This window comes from Colobus angolensis, unplaced genomic scaffold (assembly GCF_000951035.1).
Source record: "Colobus angolensis palliatus isolate OR3802 unplaced genomic scaffold, Cang.pa_1.0 Scaffold282, whole genome shotgun sequence".
Taxonomy (NCBI): domain Eukaryota; kingdom Metazoa; phylum Chordata; class Mammalia; order Primates; family Cercopithecidae; genus Colobus; species Colobus angolensis.
In genome coordinates this window covers 1,616,358-1,637,468 of record NW_012116066.1, presented here as the reverse complement: position 1 = coordinate 1,637,468, position 21,111 = coordinate 1,616,358, and the positions used below count along the sequence as shown (strand labels likewise).

Below are 21,111 nucleotides of genomic sequence, written 5' to 3'. Positions count from 1 at the left end.
GCACAGTGCCTGGCATATAGAAAGGGCTCAGTAAATGTGAACTGTTACCATTACTCTTATTATGTTACATCCTGGCTTTCTTAGCATCACTGACCCTGCTTCTTGTTACTTTAGCTTCAGGCTGGGCCCTACTGTCAATGGCCAGCTCACCTAGAAGTCTAGCAGGGATCCACTGACTTTGTCACCTTGAACTTCACCCTTTCATAACCTGCCCATGGGATCAAGCATCTCTAGTACCTATGCCTGCCCCAGCTATACTGGAACTTAGTACGCCCATGGGACAGTGTCCCTGGTACAGAGTAGGAATATGAATGTTGATACTTTCTCCTCCAACGTTGCCCAGAGAGTAGTGCAGATGCAGTAAATACCAACAGGCAGACTTCCAAGTATGCCACTTTTTGTTTTACTTAAAATTCAATAATTTTTAGAAGGCACACAGATTAAGTAGAATAACACAGTTCTTTTTTTTTTTTGGATAGACAGGATCTCGCTCTGTTGCCCAGGTATAAGTGGCACAATCAAAGATCACTGCAACCTCAACCTCCCAGGCTCAAGTGATCCTCCTGCCTCAGCCTCCTGAGTGGCTGGGACTATAGGCATGAGCTATCACACCCAGCTGATTTTTGTACTTTTTGTTGAGATGGGGTTTTCCCATATTGCCCAGGCTGATCTCTAATTCCTGGGCTCAAGTCATCCACCTTCCTCAGCCTCCCAAAGTACCGGGATTACAGGCATGAGCCACCATACCCAGCCAGAACTCTTTATCTTTAGCAAGGGAATGTCTGTATGTGTGTGTATGTGTTTGGGGTGTGTGTCTAGCTATGAAGAATATTTCTCTTGTGAAAGTGTCTCCATTAAGTACTTAAAAGTATCAGTAATCCCTTCTTTTGAGAAGTAATGTATCTTTAGTACATAGAAAAGAATTTAACTCTTGTGGGTTTGATCATAATAACTTTATTTTTGTCTCTTATAAAGGAAAAGGCCAAAGTTGTTGAGCCCCTGGACTATGAGAATGTTATTGCCCAAAGAAAAACCCAGATTTACAGCGACCCCCTCCGAGATCTGCTTATGTTTCCAATGGAAGATATATCTGTGAGTTCACAAGCACTTCTTTAAAGAAAAAAGCCCCTATTTTTCAAGCCAGTTCTTACAACAAGAATGTTCTTTGTGTTCTAGATCTCGGTAATAGGTCGTCAGCGCAGAACGGTGCAGTCTACTGTACCAGAAGATGCTGAAAAGAGGGCCCAGAGTTTATTTGTCAAAGAGGTAAGAGGCTCAAAGGCCACAGAAGAATATTCTTCATATATTTAAAATATATACAATATTTATGTGTCTTTATATATTTGTAACCTGTTTGTAAATAAATAAATATAAAATATTTAAAGTAGTCTTCCTTTAATGTAAAGATAAAATAAAATTGCTAACATTAACTGGCCTAAATAACAAGTGTATATGATGGTAACAAGTCTATATGATGATAAAGCTTAAACATTTCCACAAGGTACATATGACCTTAGTGTTTTCCTTTTGGATTTGAACACTCTTTGCACTGAGAGTCAGAGTATTCAAAGGGCATATGAATTGGGATTTATTGCCAGCAACTGGGTAAGAGAGGCACAGTTAATCCATAAAGGAAGATCCCAGTACCAGTAATTGCCAAATGGTTTTAAAAAGCCTGTCGACATAGTACCAGACTTTTAAAAAGTGGACATATATGTACTTTTCCTATATTTCAAATTCAAGATTCCTATTTTCTTTCAGTGTATTAAAACCTATAGCACAGATTGGCACGTGGTAAACTACAAGTATGAGGACTTCTCTGGGGACTTTCGAATGTTGCCATGGTAAGTTTAGCATTCCAGGGAAACATGCAACAGGAGAATTATTAAGCTTTTTTACCTTGTTAAAACCACTTGTGAGACCGGGCGCCATGGCTCATGCCTGTAATCCCAGCACTTTGGGAGGCCGAGGCGAGCGAATCACAAGGTCAGAAGATCAAAACCATCCTGGCTAACATGGTGAAGCCCCATCTCTACTAAAAATACAGAAAGTTAGCTGGGCGTGGTGGCGGGCACCTGTAGTCTCAGCTACTTGGGAGGGTGAGGCAGGAGAATGGTATGAACCCGGGAGGCAGAGGTTGCAGTGAGTGGAGATCGTGCCACTGCACTCCAGCCTGGGCAACAGAGTGAGACTCCATCTCAAAACAAACAAACAAACAAAAATCACTTGTGAAACCTTTCAGTTATAATTTGTAATAAAGCAAGTCTTCAAATAACCTGCATGTTTGGTTAAATGCAGTGTTTTGGTTAATTGAATAGGTTTCAACTTTCATCTTTGAAATTCTTTCCAAAATGTACGAAAGCTCACTTTTTGGCTTTAGTGAACCTGTATTGATCATAAACTAAAATTTAGCTGATGGTGGATAATGTAGTGAGCATTTTCCAGTAGTGTCAGTGAAAAAGCTTGATGATAATGACTTCAGTTTGGTGAACCTAGCCATCCCTTGGAAAAATTACATCTCTTTCAATTGAATTGAAGGAATAGCATGAGCACACTGGCCCAGGAGCCAGACTGTTGGGGCTCAAATCTTATTTCTGCCACTTACTAGCTGGATGACCATGACTCAGTCACTTAACCTGTTTGGGCGCTCCATTTTCTTATCTCTAGTACTGATTCCTCACAGGATGTCATATGGGAAATGTTTTTGGAACAAATAGCAGAGGAATAAGACATTTGTTTAGCTTTTTGTAGTTTTCAGAGCACTTTCCAAAAGAGGAGAAAACTGAGTCCTATATGGACAGCCTGATCCTTGGGAAAAAAAAAAGAAAAAGAAAACAGAGTCCTAAAATGACCCGTCCAAGGTCATACCACAAACAAATGCAAGAGCCAGAATTACACTGTTGCCTTTTTTTTTTTTTTTTGAGATGGAGTTTCGCTTTTGTCGCCCAGGCTGGAGTGCAGTGGTACAACCACTCCGCTCACTGCAACCTCCGCCTCCTGGGTTCAAGCGATTTTCCTGCCTCAGCCTCCCGAGTAGCTGGGCTTACAGGCATCCACCACCACACCCAGCTAATTGTTTTTTTTATTATTTTTGGTAGAGACAGGGTTTCACCATGTTGGCCGGGCTGGTCTCGAACTCCTGACCTCAGGTGATCCACCCGCCTCAGCCTCCCAAAGTGTTGGGATTACAGGCGTGAGCCACCACACCGGGCCTGTGTTGCTTTTTGACCCGGGGAAGGAGAAGTTCTGCCACCACTAACAGCTCTGTCACAGGATCCTTAGCAACTTCTGCCCTCCCTAAGTTTCTGGGCTTAGTTATGTCTTCGTTGCTGGCCACATATGTGGAAGTCCTTACAGAAACAAAAACTTGCAGTAAGTTTACTCAAAGAGGAGAATCTGAATTCGGAAAGGAGAATAGGATGTCTTGGCATTTTCTTGTTTGTGAAAGAAAGAAATCTGCTCATCTTGCTTTAACCGTTGTTGTCATTATTGTTGTGTTTTTTTTGTTGTTGTTGTTGTTTTTGGTCTGTTCTGTTTAGTGTCTAAGACGGTTCTCTTATATTTGCAGTAAATCTTTGAGACCAGAAAAGATTCCTAATCATGTATTTGAGATAGATGAAGACTGTGAGAAAGATGAGGTAAGAATGGGGGCAACAGTGGGGTAACTGTGCTAGTTTTCTCACGGTCACTTTGCTGAAAAAGATTTCAAAGGGAATTTCTTGAGGAAATATGAAGGAAAGAATTGTTTTGGAATGATCTGTGGCCAGCTTTCAAACTGGGTGCTTTTCAATTTTTTTTTTTTTAATTACTGTATTTGCAAGTAGGAAAAAAACAAGTGAGAGGGGCTGTGATTTGTACATAAACATGTTCCCCCACCTGTGGGACATGCTTGTGGAGTTGCTTTTCTCGAGTTGGGCATGTGGTGTGGTGATTCATCTGGACTCTCCTGCCTGATAGATTCCTCTTGGGACAGATGGCCCGGATGTCTGTGACATTTCGAGGTGCAGTTCGACTGTTTACATAATGCAGAAGAGTTCCCAGAAGAGAGCCCATACCATTCAGTAAATACTGAGTGCCTACTGTGTGCATAGCACAGAGCCTTTCATTCTACAGTCAACTATTTTAAATCCTCATGGGGAAGAGGGGACTTTATGTTTTAATTAGGAAATGGGCAGGGCCTCATTCTGTGCCCCTAAATGTTTGGCTAATTAGATGGCAGGCTGGCTGTTGTTTTACTGATTATTTTTGTTCTATTTCAGGACTCATCTTCTTTATGTTCTCAGAAGGGTGGTGTGATAAAACAAGGCTGGTTGCATAAAGCAAATGTAAATAGCACCATCACAGTAACCATGAAGGTAGGAAGTAGTTATTATATTATTCCATCATTTTAATGATATTGGCATTAAGTAGCCTATCTGGAAACAATATTTATTTTACAAAGAGCCCTAGCGAAAAAAAAAAAAGGGAGAGGATTCTCACAGACGTATGGAATTTAAAAAATCTAAAACATCAGGATAAATTTAGAAGTGTAACTTTTTTAAAGACATATAATGTAATGATTATCTGGTGAATCAGGATGTTTAAAAAGGAGGCTGTCAGTTGAAGGAGGAAAATAGCTTTGAAAAATAGGCATCAAAGTTTCATATGTAGAAATGACCTTAATGAGTGGAAGGACAAGTAATCCATTTCTTTAGCAAATATTAATTAGGTACTTATTACATATTAGTCACTGTGGGGAAATATGTAGATATCTAAGATGGGGTCCCTGGTCTCAGCCTCCAGACTAGACAAGAAATACACTATTTTAACTAGTATACAAAGCAGTCCTTTAGTGCAGTCAGAACAGCCTAACTAGAAAGTTTTGTAGTTTGGCAGGATAGTGAGTTTGCATAAGGGGTTTATGTGAGATAAAAGCTGGAACGTTGAAAAGGGTAAAATTGGGCTGGGTGCAGTAGCTCACGCCTGTAGTCCCTCCTCCTTTGGGAGGCCGAGGTGGGTGGATTGCTTGAGATCAGGAGTTCGAGACCAGCCTGTGCAACATGATGAAACCCCGTCTCTACAAAAAATACAAAAATTAGCCTGGCGTGATAGCACACACCTGTAGTCCCAGCTACCCAGGAGACTGAGGTGGGAGAATCCCTTGAGCCTGGGAGACGGAGGTTGCAGTGAGCCAAGATGGCACCACTGCACTCCAGCCTGGCAGCACATAGAGAGTGTATCTCGAAAATAAATAGATACTTTTTTTTTTTTTTTACAAAAAAGGAAAAATTGTGCAGAGCCTTAAACGCCTTGGACATGAGGTTCACTTATTTGGGAGGCTGTAAACAGCCGTTAAAATCCAAAGGGAAAACAAGTTTCATGAGGATTCTGAGCAGAAAAACAAATTATGCTCTGATACCAAATATAACTGTTCTTTCAGATATTCAATATAAAATCATGTGGTTTTCTGAGGATGATTCACACTTGAATTAAGTATTGAAGGTCATTCTATCTTTCACACAGGCTGCAAGTAGAAACCATGGGTATCTACCAAGGGAAGACTCAAATTTTATCTTAATTTAATATTTTGCCTGCTGCCTTCCTTTTGGTGATCATGTCCTGTTCTCGCTTTCATTTTCAAGCCCTGAAAATAATGAATCCAAGTTGTAGGATGCTTCCTGTATATCGCTTGCACCTAAGCATGGGCCTCAGCAAGTGGTGATAATAAGAGAACCCATTTATTGAGGACTTAATATGTACCAGGCACCATACTGGGTGTTTTATATTCTGTATCTTGTTTAATTCTCATGGCTGCCCTAGGCAATACATACTGCTAACTATTCTTAGTTTATAGATTTGGAAAGTGAAGCTTAGAGAAATTCAATAATTAACCAAAGGTCACACAGCTCCAAGTTTTCAGAGGTAGGATTTGAACCTAGGTAGGCTGTAGTCAGAGCCTATGCTCTTAACCAGTATACTGTCAGTGCTCACTAGCTAAATAAAACTGAAGGCTTTATTACAATCTATTTCCTACCAGAGTTACCAGGTTCAGAAATGTACGTGTGAAGGTTACATTTCTGTGTGGATTATCAGAAAATGGTTGTATAGTTTTTGACTGCATTCCCCTTCCCAAACATTCTCAAAATATTCAAATAGGGCCAGGCAGGGGGCTCACACCTGTAATCCCAGCACTTTGAGAGGCCAAGGCAGGAGGATCGCTTGAGCCCAGGAATTCGAGGCTGCAGCGAGCCATGATCGCACCACTGCACTCCAGCCTAGGCAACAGAATGAGATGCTGTCTCTAAATTAAATAAATAAATACATGAAGGAATGAATGGTTTTACCCACATTTAAGCCTTAGCCCCACATTAAGTAAATGTGTGAAAATCTGGATTCATAAGATAAGATGTTAGGAAATTAATGCCTTTACAGAATAATTCGCCACAGATTCCTTTAGTTTAATACCTTTCAACTTTAATTTGCCTTACAAATAACTTCTAATTTTGTAGGAGTCCATATAAGGCAAAAAGCACATGCCTTACGTTTTCTCTCATAATTTGTGAGATACACATTGATTGATTGATGTGATAGAAGGAATTGATGGCCTCTCAAAGATGTCCATGTCTTAATCCTTGGAACAGTCAGTGGTCCGCTACATGGCAAAGAGGAATTAAAATCACTAATCGACAGGAGGGAGGGTATCCTCAATTATGTGGGTGGGCCCAGTGCAATTTCAAGAACCCCGTAAGTGGAAGAGGGAGGCAGAAAAGGACAGTCAGAGAAAGAGATGTGAGAACAGAAGGAGGGCCAGAGAGAGATGCTGCGTTGCTGGTTTTGAGGATACAGAAAGAAGTCACAGGCCGAGAAATGCAGGCAGCTTCTAGAAGCTGGAAAAGGCAGGAAAATGGATGCATGCATCCAGAAAGGAACACAGCCCTGCTGACACCTTGATTTTAGCCCTGTGAGACCCAAGTCAGACTTCTAACCTGCGAAACTATAAGATAATAAATGTATGCTATTTTAAGCCATCAAATTTGTGGTAATTTATTACAACAGCAATAGGAAACTAATACAAACTAGGCAAAGGTTGATTGTTCAGCTTGTGGGTTTCATCTCCCTGAGCTTGGGAACTCTAGCACTAACAGTGGCCAGGCAGGAGCCATACATTCATAGAGAGTGTGGTGAGTCCAAGGCAACCTGGTGACCACATAGCCTACAGCTGAAGGGGACAGCTGCTACTTGTCTCCAGCTAATTGTTGTTTTGCTGTAGCTGAGCTAGACTCTTTGCCTCTTTTTATCCTCAGCTGCTCATATTCTGGCTGCGTGTGTGCGTGTGTGTGTGTGTGTGTGTGTGTGTGTGTCTGTGTGAGATCATTAACATATAAAAACATTTATTATTATTATTGTTTTTGAGATGGCTCCTGGCTCTGTTGCACCAGGATGGAGTGCAGAGGTGCAATCTCAGCTCACTGCAACCTCCACCTCCCGGGTTTAAGCCATTCTCCTGCCTCAGCCTCCTGTGTAGCTGGGATTACAGGCGCACGCCACCATGCCTGGCTAATTTTTGTATTTTTATTAGAGACGGCGTCTCACCATGTTGGCCAGGCTCATCTCGAACTCCTGATCTTAAGTGATCCATCCGCCTTGGCCTCCCAAAGTGCTGGGATTACAGGTGTGAGCCACTGTGCTTGGCCTATTTCTTTCTTTTTAAAACCTCTACCAAACAGTAGGCAAAGGAAGGGAAAGAGGAATAAACCAAGTTCATTGGTCATATGGAGCTATACAACTTTTGTCTTTAAATTTATCATTTATTTATTTGTTTTTGAGACAGAGTCTCACTGTGTCGCCCAGGCTGGAGTGCAGTGGTGTGATCACGGCTCACTGCGGTCTCAAAATCCCAGGCTCAAGTCCTCCCACTTCAGCCTCCCAAGTAGCTGGGACCACAGGCACATAGCACCATGCCCAGCTAATTTTGTTTGTTTGTTTTTGGTAGAGATGGGGTCTCTCTGTGTTGTGCAGGCTGGTCTCAAACTCTTGGACTCAAGTGATCCTCCCACCTTGTCCTCCCAAAATTCTGGGATTACAGGTATCAGCCACCATGCCTGGCTACTACACAACTTAAAAACAATTAATAGGAAATACTTTGAAATGCAAAGGCCATATTGAGGTTTGGGAACTGTTTCTGGTTATGAGTTTCATTTATCCCCACTCTTTTTCATTATAGATTATGCATCTCCATTTTGGATTTCTGGGAGCTAAATATATGTCCTTTACTCTTCTCATTTCATCTCCTGAGCCATAGCAGTAGTGTTGTATTTCAGAATTTGTCACAGCTAGAATGGGAATCAGAGGAAGGTTCAGCTACAACCTTCTGAGGCATTTTGCCAATATTACTTTTTCCTATAATAATTGTATTTTGGGCCAGGTGTGGTGGCTCATGCCTGTAATCCCAGCACTTTGGGAGGCCAGTGCGGGAGGATCACTTGAACCCAGGAGTTTAAGACCAGCCTAGGCAACATAGGGAGACCCTGTCTCTACAAAAGCAAACAAAGTTAGCCATGTGAAGTGGTGCTCCCCTGTAGTCCCAGGTACTTGGGACATTGAAGTGGGAGGGAGGATCACTTCAGCCTGGGAGGTCGAGGCTGTAGTGAGTGAGATTGCACCACTGCACTCCAGCCTGGGTGACAGAGTGACACCTTACCTCAAAAAAAAAAAAAGTGTTTTAACTGTTATTTAGTTCAACATTATTGAAATTAGTTGGAACTGCAGTGTTGATACATCATTTTTTCATGTTCTCTTTCTGTATCAATACAGGGCATGTGAGTGTACAGGGCAGAGGATTGAAAAGGGGGAGCAGTTTTATAGTTTCCAGGCTAGAACTAGAAGTGAGGGCCAAAGCACAAGTCCAGGCCTATGAAACAAGGCACACTGGGAGAGTGTGGTTTATGTACCTTTCAGTGCTCTATTACAGGGTGGGGGATCGTATAAGTTTTTCCTGCGTCAAGTCTGGATTGTTTCAGGCATAGGAAGCTAAAGCTAAAGATGGGGTGAGCAGCTGACCCAGCTCTTGGATAACTGGAAAAGGCGGAGGCAGAAGAACTGAGACAAAGGGTTGACAGAGTTTGAGACACTCTGAAAGGAAAGTTTCTATGTATTTTTTTCTACTATGGTAATGTTTGAAGTGAAGAATACTAATGAAGCTCATAAGCAAATGGGAAGATGACTCAGGTGTGCTATTATCTGAGTCATTTCCCCAATCCTGGAGGCAGGTTTATCCTTAGAGCATCTGGAGTTCCCTGCCCGCTAGGAACTCCAGCCCACACTGGTAAGAAGCATCGGTAGATTTAGCAACTAGCACCTCAGGGCCAGAGCTTGCAGAGTTGAGAGAAAAGAATCTTTTCTTTTTGGAAAATCCAAGCTTTGACAGCCTCTGCACACTCACGGCAGACTAACTGGGAAGCAACAAGCAGCTCTGGTTGTTAATCATGACTCAGTGGCAAATAACAGCCTCCATAAGCCAAGCTTCTTCCCTGTGTTTTATCTGAGCTTATTTGATGCCCTGTGGCTTGACACTGGCCTGCAGATCCCTCTGGAATTGCTAGGGAATAAAAGCAAGGCATCTTGATGCCTTTTAGAGAGAGGTGTACGTTTAAGGGTCTTTATTCATTAAGAAATTTCTAAATTTTAAAAATTATGTGCAGGGCACAGTGGCTCACGCCTGTAATCCTAGCACTTTGGGAGGCCAAGGCAGCAGGATTGCTTGAGTTCGGGAGTTCGAAACCAGCCTGGGCAACATAGCAAGACCCTGTGTCTTCAAAAAATAAAAAAATTAGCTGGGCGTGGTGACGCATGCCTGTATTTGCAGCTACTTGAGAAGCTGAGGTGGGAGGATCGCTTGAGCCTGGGAGGTCAAAGCTACAGTGAGCTGTGATTGCATGACTGTGCTCCAGCCTGAGTAACAGAGCAATACTCAATCTCTTAAAAAAAATTATAATCAGTTCTTTGGAAAGTTTGAAATTATGCACAACTTTAAACTGATTTTAGAAATAGATCTGAGTTGTTTTCCTGGACATTTGGACTGTTAGAAATAAAGGAATCTGCCCAGGTGTTCATGACCAGCCTGAGCAACGTGACGAAACCTCGCCTCTACAAAAAATACAAAAGTAGTTAGCCAGGCGTGGTGGTACACTCCTGTAGTCCCAGCTACTCTGGAGGCTGAGGTGGGAGGATCACCTGAGTTCAAGAGGTGGAGGTTGCAGTGAGCTGAGATTGTGCCACTGCACTCCAGCCTGGGTGACAGAGCGACACTGTCTCAAAAAAAAAAAAAAAAGAAAAAAGAAAAAAAGAGGGAGGGAGGGAGGACTCTAATAGCAAGGAAGGAGGAATCGTATCGTGAGAGAAAGTGCAAAAATAAAACGAAGGAAAGAGTATTAGAAGAGACTCAGCAAAGTGCAGTTGATAAAAGGGAATTAGAAGATTCCAACTTTATAAGATCTTTTGAGAAAGCAACCACATGGTTTTAATGCAACCTAAATAATGTAGCCAAAGTAATTTGTATATGGGTTGCTTTAGAAAGTTCAACCTTCCTAGCTAGCTTGCCAGCAAGTTTTGCAAGAACATTCAAGTCGATGGTTCTTGCAATGACTTGCAATGCATTCAAGTCGATGGGCTCTAGGTAAAAGAGGGGCTGGTAGAGGAACTAGGCTGAATTCTTCATATTGGAAGATTATAAGACCCCATATTTATGGAATAAAAATTTATATTTTCCCCAATATATAGCTTTTCACCTGCTCTGGTCAGTTGTTAAGATATAATCTATACCACCTTCTGAAATGGGCATATTTTCCCAGAAGTGCTTGCTGAGTATAACCTCATTGTTGGCTGAGAAACTTGCCCTGAGGAGCCTGGGCTACAGGAAAGTTGCGAATAATGTGCATCACTCCACGAGTCACAGTGCTCCGTGCCCAAGCACTTCCTCTCACCGAAGAGGATGCTGGCATCATGTAGTTCTTGCAAAAGCCCCGTTGCCCTGGGTGTGGTGGCATGTGCCTGTAATCCCAGCTACTCAAGAGGCTGAGTCAGGAGGATCACTTGAGCCCAGGAGTTTGAACCTGCAGTGAGCTGTGATTGTGCCACTGCACGCCAGCCTGGGCACAAAGTGAGACCTCATCCCTTTAAAAACAAAACAAAATGAAACAAACAAAAAAACAAAAAAACAATGCTTTGTTGGTTGTTTGGGTGCAGTGAACATTTAGCACTTATAATTTGCTCTGTTCTTCGTATTCAGGTTAAAACAGGACAAGCCTTATCATAGCGATTAATTTCTTCAATTTGTGGTTTCTAGTTAATGAGGATGCCACTAGTTAATGATGAATTGTTGCCACTCTTCAATTCCTGGAAAAGTATTAGAGAGAAGTTTTAAGATATCGTAGAGAATACATGAACCTTTAGATAGAAACAGCAATCCTAACAGACCCCTATTCATTTATATCCTCTCTTTCCCAAGTAGCTGCTAGAGACATCTGCTTTATTCAACTTCTTTTCATATCAACGAAGAAATGTAATGTGGGCTTAGATAGCTGTGATATTGGACATAGCCTTCCCCTGGTATTTAGAACTATTTTTTCCTAAGAGATATAATGATATATGGAGGAATTTAATCTTCAGGGTGGTTTTTGCATTTTTAAAAAATTGCTGCAGATTCTTGGCCAACTCCTGGGACACCCACCTTTATGCATCTTTTTGGCTCAATTTGGTCACATTCCTCTAGCTCTCTCCTCCCCATTCTCAGCAATTAAACATTGAAGTGCCTTGATATGATATCGGGGTTGCAAGTTCAACTGGTTGATGTATGACTCACTTCTAGTGCCCTTTAAAATTTTTTTTGGCACAAAAGAGAGCCATTTGTTATATATCCAGAGTCCAAAAGTTCTTAACTCCTTAACTCTTCCAGGAGGGATTTTCCCTCCTCTGTAGTGTGAGAACATCAAATCAAATGAGGATTTGACCTAAGAAAGCACATAAGATATTAAAATAATTGCTAGGAGGTCAAGGTCACTATGTGTGTTAGAACGAAAGGAAGAGAAAATATTTTATTTTTGATATGTTAGTCCAATTGTATTCTCAAATCTACCAGACTGTCTCTTACAGCTAACAAATGGATTGCATTCATGTATTATGCATGAGATTTTTTCACTAATTTGTTTTTTATGTTTTGTTTTCCCTCATTCATATTACTTCTCAAAAACCATTTATTAGGTGCTTCCTATGTGTCAGACACTATTGGGTATCAACAGATTCATGACCAAATAGATAATTTCTTAATTTAATTTTTTCAGAGACAAGGTCTTACTATATTGCCCTGGCTAGAGTGCAGTGGCACAATCATAGCTCCTTGCAGCCTCCAACACCTGGGCTGAAGCGATTCTCCTCCTCAGGCTCCCAAGTACCTGGGACTACAGGTGCATTCCACCACGCCTGGCTATCAAATAGATATTGAATGCCTTGTTAATACAAGGTATTAGCATTGTGAAGGGTAGAGAGAAGTGTCAGATGTAGAGCTTAAAACCTTTTTGGGACGGTGGGCTGGGCACAGTGGCTCACACCTGTAATCCCAGCACTTTGGGAGGCCGAGGTGGGCTGATAACTTGAGGTCAAAAGTTCGAGACCAGCCTGGCCAACATAGTGAAATGCTGTCTCTACTAAAAATACAAAAATTAGCCAGGCGTGATGGCGTGCATCTGTAATATCAGCTACTCGGGAGGCTGAGGCACGAGAATCGCTTGAACCCAGGAGGCAGAGGTTGTGGTGAGCTGAGATCGCACCGCTGCACTCCAGCCTGGGCAACAGAGTGAGACTCTGTCTCAAAAAACAAAAACAAACAAACAAAAAAACCATCTTTTTGGGGAGGTGAGACACACACTAAAAATAATTGTTTAAAGATGGATGGTATAGTGACCAAGTGCTACATGAATCTAGATCATTGTGGCCTGGGGTCAGAGAAGGCTTCTTGAAGAAGGCAGGGCCCTGAAGGAAGTGAATCAGAAAGGAGAAAGTGAATGTGCCAGGCAATATGTATAAGGCAGAATGGTTAGGTGAAGCTGAGTAGTCATGGGAGATGAAGCTGGTTTGGTCCTTTGGTATCACCTTGTGCCTCCATTTCTCTTCTGTAAAATGGAGGGCATAACAGTAATGACCACACAAAGTGTTACTTAGGATTCAATGAAATAATGCAAGGAAAGCACTTAACCAGAGACTGTAATGCACAAAACACCCCACAGATGTTAGCAATCGTTGTTATTTTATATTATTAGGGTTGTGGGAGGGCCTTGAATGCCAGTATCTGGCATGTGTGCCTTATTATGTGAGTAATTGAGAGTCACTGATTATTTGCGCAGTGTTATGCCGTGCTGAAATACATCTGATAAAATAATTTGTGTTTAATGAGAAAGGTGGATTGTAGACCCCCTCCTACTAGACTTTGCTTTAAATCAAATAGTTGAAGAACTCTTCAGTGCCCAGATTTGGTAGCATTATTTAAGAAAAGCTATTTGATTTTTACTCAGTTTCTCAGTGGGTAGGACAGTGTCATATATTAAAACTTGGGGCCGGGTGTGGTGGCTCATACCTGTAATGCCAGCACTTTGGGAGGCCAAGCCAGAAGGATCACTTGAGGTCAGGAGTTCGAGACCAGCCTGGGCAACATGGTGAAACCCTGTCTCCACTAAAAATACAAAAATTAGCCGGGTATGGTGACACACACCTGTAGTCCCACCCACTTGAGAGACTGAGGTGGGAGGATCACTTGAACCCAGGAGGCTGAGGTTGCAGTGAGCTGAGATCGTGCTACTGCACTCCAGCCTGGGCGACAGAGTGAGACTTCATCTCGAAAAGAAAAAAACAAAACAAACAAACTTGATAGGACTGTAAATGACATGATGGAGAGAGGTGAGTGATGTATCAGGTTACCAACGTAGTGGTAGGGATTCTTCAGCAGGACAAAGTTCCTGGCATTCTGGTATTATTACTGCAACTCACTTTTCTAAGTCCTGTGGTTCTTTTTCCCCATTGTTTCTTTCATTTTTGTGCAGAACAGTTCTAAGACCCAGTGTGTCTCTGTCTCTCCTGCTTTCTCCTTTTCCTTGCTGGCTCTTCCATTGTGTTCTGTCTGAGACATTAGGCAAGTTCCCCCACATCATTTCTACATTGCTCCTGGCCTACCTACTCCACCTCTAAACCTTTGAAGCATCCTTTCTAAGGGTTTCTAGTTCATGCAACTTAGCAGTAAATAATTACCCCTCTAGGTAACACACAATAGGTAAACACTCTTGGGATTTATTGTATAGAATGATAAAAGATTTTCCTACTTTCTTTTCTTTTCTTTTCTTTTTTTTTTTTGGACACAGGATCTCGCTCTGTCACCCAGGCTGGAGTGCAGTAGCACAATCTCTGCTCACTGCAACCTCTGCCTCCTGAGTTCAAGCACTTCTCCAGCCTCAGCCTCTCAAGTAGCTGGGATTACAGGTGCACACCACCACACCCGACTAATTTTTGTACTTTTAGTAGAGATGGGGTTTCACCATGTTGGCCATGCTGGTCTTGAACTCCTGACCTCAGGTGATCTACCCGCATGGGCCTCCCAAAGTGCTGGGATTACAGACGTGAGCCGCCACCCCCAGCCATTTTCCTACTTTGAGGATACTAAGTGCTCCAACTTTCCTTCCTTTGTTTAATCTTTGATGCAGCCGAATGACAAAAGGCCTTTGTTCCTGCTCCAGAAGTTGTTCAAAAAGGTTGTCATCTGGCCAGGCGCAGTGGCTCACACCTGTAGTCCCAGCACTTTGGGAGACTGTGGGTAGATCACTTGAGGCCGGGAGTTCAAGACCAGCCTGGCCAATATGGTGAAACCCCATCTCTACTAAAAATGCAAAAGAAAAAAAAAAAAATTAGCTAGGTGTGGTGGCATGCGCCTATAATCCCAGCTACTTGGGAGGCCGAGGCAGGAGAATTGCTTGAATCCAGGAGGCAGAGGTTACAGTAAGCCGAGATCATACCACTGCACTACAGCCCGGGCAACAGAATGTGGCTCTGTCTCCAGAAAAAAAAAAAAAAAAATACAGTTTGTCATTCCAACAGCTTGGGACCTTCAGCAGACTTGGTAGGACCTGATCCTATAGAATCAAATCCTTTGGCTTGTTCTCTGTTTTATTCTTGTGGGTGGTCTGAATGGGCCACTCTTCAGGATCCATGTTCCTCACTGAGTAAGGTGGGGAATTTTCGGCTGTGTTCACCATCTAACAAAAATAATAAAGACAAGGAGGAGGAGAAAGAAGAGTACGGGCATTACAGAGAAACGCAATTCTGTTGGATGAAACCGCTGGGGAATCTGTGCTGGAAATGGGATTATTCATTCATTGTTTATTCATTTTGAAACATTTTACTGAGTCCAGGCATTGTTATAGGTACTGGGGGGATAACAGCAGTAGATGAAACATGAAACTTCATGGGCTAGAAAGAGATGGCAAATAAAACAGATAGATGAATAACATATTTGTATAGGGATCACTCCATGAAAAAGATATATCTGGGTGCTATGATGAGGGCAGGTGGTACAGAAGGCCTCCCAGAGGAGGGGAGATTCAAGCAAAGACCTGAAAGGAGTAAGAAAGTAAACTGTGTGGATAGTGAGGAAAGCGAATTCTAGGCTGAGGAAACAGGAAGTACAGAGACCCGAAGGAGCTTGCTTGAGATATTTGAGTAACAGCAGATAAGCCAGTGTAGCTGGAGCAAAAAGATTAGAAATAGAGTCCAAGGAAGGCTGGGCATGGTGACTCATGCCTGTAATCCCAACACTTTGGGAGGCCAAGGTGGGTGGATCATGAGGTCAGGAGATCGAGACCATCCTGGCTAACGTGGTGAAACCCCATCTCTACTAAAAATACAAAAAAATTAGCCGGGCATGGTGGCGAGCGCCTGTAGTCCCAGCTACTCGGGAGGCTGAGGCAGGAGAATGGCGTGAACCTGGGAGGTGGAGCTTGCAGTGAGCTGAGATCGCACCACTGCACACCAATCTGGGTGACAGAGTGAGACTCTGTCTCAAAAAAGAAAGAAAGAAAGAAAGAAAAAGCAAAGAAATAAAATCCAACAAGTAATCTGAGGCCAGATCCTGTACAGTGTTCTGGGCTATGGTGAGGATTTTAGATCTTACTGTAAAGTAAGATGGGAAGCTACTGGAGGATTTGGGCAACATTCTCTTTGTAGCCATTATCCTATTCTGATTCCAGTTCTATCAGTGACTTGCCTGTGTGAACTTTTTTTTTTTTTTTTGAGATGGGGCCTTGCTTTCTCGCCCAGGCTGGAGTACAGTGGTGTGATCTCGGCTCACTGCAGCCTCCACCTCCCAGGTTCAAGTAATTCTCTCACCTCAGCCTCCCAAGTAGCTGGGATTACAGGGGTGTGCCACCATGCCTGGCTAATTTTTTGCTTTTTTAATAGAGACACGGTTTCACCATGTTGGCCAGGCTGGTCTCGAACTTCTGACCTCAGATGTTCCACCCGCCTCGGCTTCCCAAAGAGTTGGTATTACAGGCATGAACCACCACTCCTGGCTGCCTGTGTGAACTTGAACGAGCTCTTGGTCCCTCAGTTTGCTGTTAGGTAAAATGTGGGTAATGATACTTATCCCCAAGAGGTATTAAAACAATTAGCTATTAGTTACAAAAGACCTGCAGCCTTCGAATGACAGGTATGATATAGAATAATTACCATTATTCTGTATAGTCGTTATTTTAACACCTGTCTTCTTTTAGAAATGTAAAAAATTATCTAAACTTATACCCTAAATAGCTGCATTGTAGAAATTTTTTAAATGTCCAGGAAGTTATGTTTCTGATTTCCCTTTGATTTCCATGTGAGAGATTTAGGATATTCCTTTCTTCTTTGCAAAAGAGATCTTAAAAGCTTCTCAGAAGTTGAAACCCAACATGTATCATAAAATATTAGAATGAGAAGAGATCTTAGAATGTGTTGGGCAGAGTCTGATTTCTACATAGAGATGACTTTTAAAAATATTCCTTACTGTCCAAACTCTGTGTTTCCAGTGTATGAGAAATCACGTGGGGAGAGTAGCTTCCAGGCTAGGAAGGCTGCTGTGTTATTTGTTCAAGTTGAATGAAATTATTTGTAGATTGTGGAAAAGTATGATCTTACAGATCATCTGGTCTGATCTCATCATTTTACAAGTGAGTAAACTGAGAGAAGCAGAGTCTTGAGGACAATTTCACTGCTGGTTAGCAGGAGATACCGGCTGAGAATCAGTATCATAAGACTTTCAGGCATCTGCTCTTTCTGAGTGCCCTTTCAGGCATCATGTTCTGTCCCCAGATTCATAAGCTACCTACCCTCGTGTCACATTTAGATATAATTGCAATGTTACAGGAAGTGATTTGCTGTAATTTCATATCCCTTTCTATCTCCATTGTAATGATGTGCTTTGCTAATATTGGAAGTGGTGGCTGCCACAGAATTTCTGTGCTTGGTGAGGCAGCTGTACGTGGAAAAAAAATTGCCCAGACTATAATTTGACTGTATGCCACAAATGTTTTGCTCTGTATTTTCTCTTCTGCCTCTCTCTTTGTTGCTGGCTGTTGACTCTGCAAGTGGATTCTATAGGCTGTCCCACTGAAGCAGCAGAATTTCGGTTTTAGATTTGAACAATTCAAATCTAAATATTTTCATATTTTTCTCATGTTACTTTTGGCCTGAAAGATGTATTCTAATTTTGTTATAGATAATTATTGTGATAACTTTAAAAAGCAATGTGTTACACAAAGTTAGTGCTCATTACATGTTTATTCATTTGAAATGACCTCAGCATGTAATTTTAAGCCTTGTATTCCCATGATTTTAATGATAGATGTGAACCATTGTCATGAAAATGAGCAAATAGGCCGGGCAGCGTGGCTTACGCCTGTAATCCTAGCACTTTGGGGAGCTGAGGCAGAAGGATCCCTTGAGTTCAGGAGTTTGAGACCAGTGTGGGCAACATAGGGAGACCCTGTCTCTAATAAAAATAAAAATAAAATAAGCAAATATACATATATCATCACCATTATGATTAACATTTTCCTTTAATATTAATCTAGATTTCTTCCAGCAAACTTAAATGTGGATTAATTGAATATGAGAATATATGTATATATTCTCACATATATGAGATATGTAAATATGTGAAAGATATAAATATGCCCACACATTCTCTTTCTGTTCCTTTGCATACTAATACAATAACATTTAATTGACTGGAATTGCAAAACAAGGTGATGTTTTCTGCTTGGACTCTTTTTTATTTGAGACGTTGTCTCACTCTCTGTCCCAGGCTGGAGTGCAGTGGGGCGATCTCAGCTCACTGCAGGCTCCGCCTCCCGGGTTCATGCCATTCTCCTGCCTCAGCCTCCCGAGTAGCTGGGACTACAGGCGCCTACCACCGGGCCCGGCTAATTTTTTTGAAGTTTTTAATAGAGACAGGGTTTCACCACGTTAGCCAGGATGGTCTCGATCTCCTGACCTCGTGATCCACCTGCCTTGGCCTCCCAAAGTGCTGGGATTACAGGCGTGAGCCACCGTGCCCGGCCTGGACTCTTTTCTGTTGATAGCATATAGCCTACATGGCCCCTTCCTGAGATAGAAACTGTAGCATTTATCAGTCTAACCTGTTAGGGTATTCCTTACACTGATATATATTTTTGTCATTTGTTAAAAAATCAGTGATATTTATACAAGTCAAAAATAACTATCAATGTTATTTATTTTTACTGGTTTTTCTAAAAAGAAATGCCCCTTAAGGCTTTTACATATTTTGCTTGATCATACTATGGAGAAATAAATTGATGTTTCAGGTACTTTGCCAGACGTTAAGTTCTTGGCAAGAATGACCTTGCCAAATAATACTCTTTGCATAATTAAAGTTCTCAAAGTGATCAGGGATCATATTGAATAATCAGATGGGTGATTAAAAGTGACAAGCTTAAATTTTAAAGCCAAGTTCTTCGAATAAGACAAGATGCATAGGAATGCATTTCTTCAATAATCACCAGGAGTCTATTTCCTAGCTGCTCTTCCCATCCCACCCTGAAGTGATTTCAGATCTATCATCCTGGGAAATTGCAACTTGAATAAGCTCTGCCTTTCACTGTGACAATTGCTTGACATAGCCTGCAGTTTGTGACTTACTGAAAGAAGCATCAATTCATCAGAGAGCTCCTAATCCCTTTTCTCACCTCTTTCATCAGGCTCTCAAAGTCTGTTTTTAGGGGAGAATAGAGGGACAGCATGAACTCATCAGGCAGTCCCCAACCTTTTCCCGTTCCTATGGGCTTTGCTGTGAGTTGTAGCAACAGGCTTCTCCTTAACTATTGTGAATCCCTAACTCCAAACAAATGGCATGTTCCATTAGGACTGTTGATTTAAATATCAGCACTTGGGGCACTCAACAAGTGGTAGGCAACTAATGAGTCTGTGCTTCCCTGTGAGTACCCTGTAAACTGGACTTTCAGAAGCAAAGACACTGGTACAGTGTAGATGAGTGCAATAGGATGTGTAGGTGAGATGGAAACATGTAATGTGGGTGTATATATAATATATACGTATATATATACACACATATATATGTGTATATATATGCTTTTTATATTTATTCTTGAATTCGTGGTCCTAGAAACCAAATTAAAAGGATCTAATCATGGTTTGCAATTAAATGGGAAAAGAATGCTATAGTGAAAGGGTCAGGAGATTCAGATATCAAAATGCTTTATACATTTCAGTGTGAAATCTTAATTATTGTTCTCTAGGTATTTGATTAACTGAGGGTAAATCATGGGACTTTCATTCACTATCTTTAAAAAATGAAGATAATGATAATTCCTAACATCTTGTCAGGGTTGTCTGAAGATTGTTCAGGCACAATGCCTGGCAGGCCTTTGAGGTTTTTAGTTCAGAGAAACTATTCAAATGCAATGTATATGTAACAAATGTATCATTGCTGGGTTTTCCCCATGTAGGTATTCAAGAGACGATATTTTTACTTGACCCAACTTCCTGATGGTTCATATATTCTCAATTCCTATAAAGATGAGAAAAATTCAAAAGAATCGAAAGGTTGCATCTACTTGGACGCCTGCATTGATGTTGTTCAGGTAAGGCCATCAAGGTAATCCTTCTCTTTTTCTAAGAGGGTGACTGATAATCTATTAAGAACCCCAGATGGCTGGGTATGGTGGCTCATGCCTGTAATCCCAGCACTTTGAGAGGCTGAGGCAGGAGGATCACTTGAACCTAGGAGTTCATCAGCCTGGGCAACAAAGAGACCCCGTCTCTGCAAAAAAATACAAAAAATTACCCAGACATGGTGGCATATTCCTGTAGTCCCAGCTACTCTGGAGGCTGAGGTGGGACGATCACTTGAGTCTAGGAGGTTGAGGCTGCAGTGAGCTGTGATTGCACCACTGTACTCCAGCCTGGGTGACAGAGCAAGACCCTGTCTACAAAAAAGAAAAGAGAAAAAAAGAAAAAGTGACTGGGTGCAGTGGCTCATGCGTATAATCCCTGCACTTTGTGAGACTGAGGCGGGCAGATCACTTGAGGTCAGGAGTTCGAGACCAGCCTGGGCAACATGGTGAAACCCCATCTCTACTAAAAATACAAAAATTAGCCGGGTGTGGAGGCACGCGCCTGTAATCCCAGCTACATGGGAGGCTGGGAGAATCGCTTGAACCCGGGAGTTGGAGGTTGCAGTGAGCCAAGATGGTGCCACTACACTTCAGCCTGGGTGATGGAGTGAGACTCTCACACACACACACAAAAAAGGGAAAGAACATGAACCTCCGCATTTTTCTATCTTGATTGATGGCATCTCCATCCTCCGAAACATCCACACTAGAAAGCTCAGAATCCTTTTCAGTGCCCTGTTCTTGCTCAGTGCCAATATTTAAATGTTTATCAGGTCTCTTTGAGTCTGGCTCTAAAGTGCCTCTTAACCTCTTACCTCCTATTTTCATTGCCCTTTCTCCGGTTCTCCCTTTTATCATCACTGGCCTAAAGTTGCGCTTTTTTTTTTTTTTTTTACTCATGTAGATG

At 41.9% G+C, this 21,111-nt stretch overlaps 1 protein-coding gene across 1 annotated transcript in view; it reads left to right on the top strand.

The window, feature by feature from the left end:
* Window positions 1-981: 981 nt before the first annotated feature.
* DOCK11 (dedicator of cytokinesis 11) overlaps window positions 982-21,111 on the top strand; it is a gene marked incomplete at its 3' end in the record, with an annotated part of 157,159 nt that continues 137,029 nt past the window's right edge. The window contains exons 1-6 of the mRNA XM_011948698.1: window positions 982-1,092; window positions 1,177-1,266; window positions 1,762-1,844; window positions 3,569-3,638; window positions 4,260-4,355; window positions 20,037-20,171. Of these exons, the coding sequence (XP_011804088.1) occupies window positions 1,069-1,092; window positions 1,177-1,266; window positions 1,762-1,844; window positions 3,569-3,638; window positions 4,260-4,355; window positions 20,037-20,171 (498 nt within the window). The remainder of the gene's footprint in view (window positions 1,093-1,176; window positions 1,267-1,761; window positions 1,845-3,568; window positions 3,639-4,259; window positions 4,356-20,036; window positions 20,172-21,111) is intronic.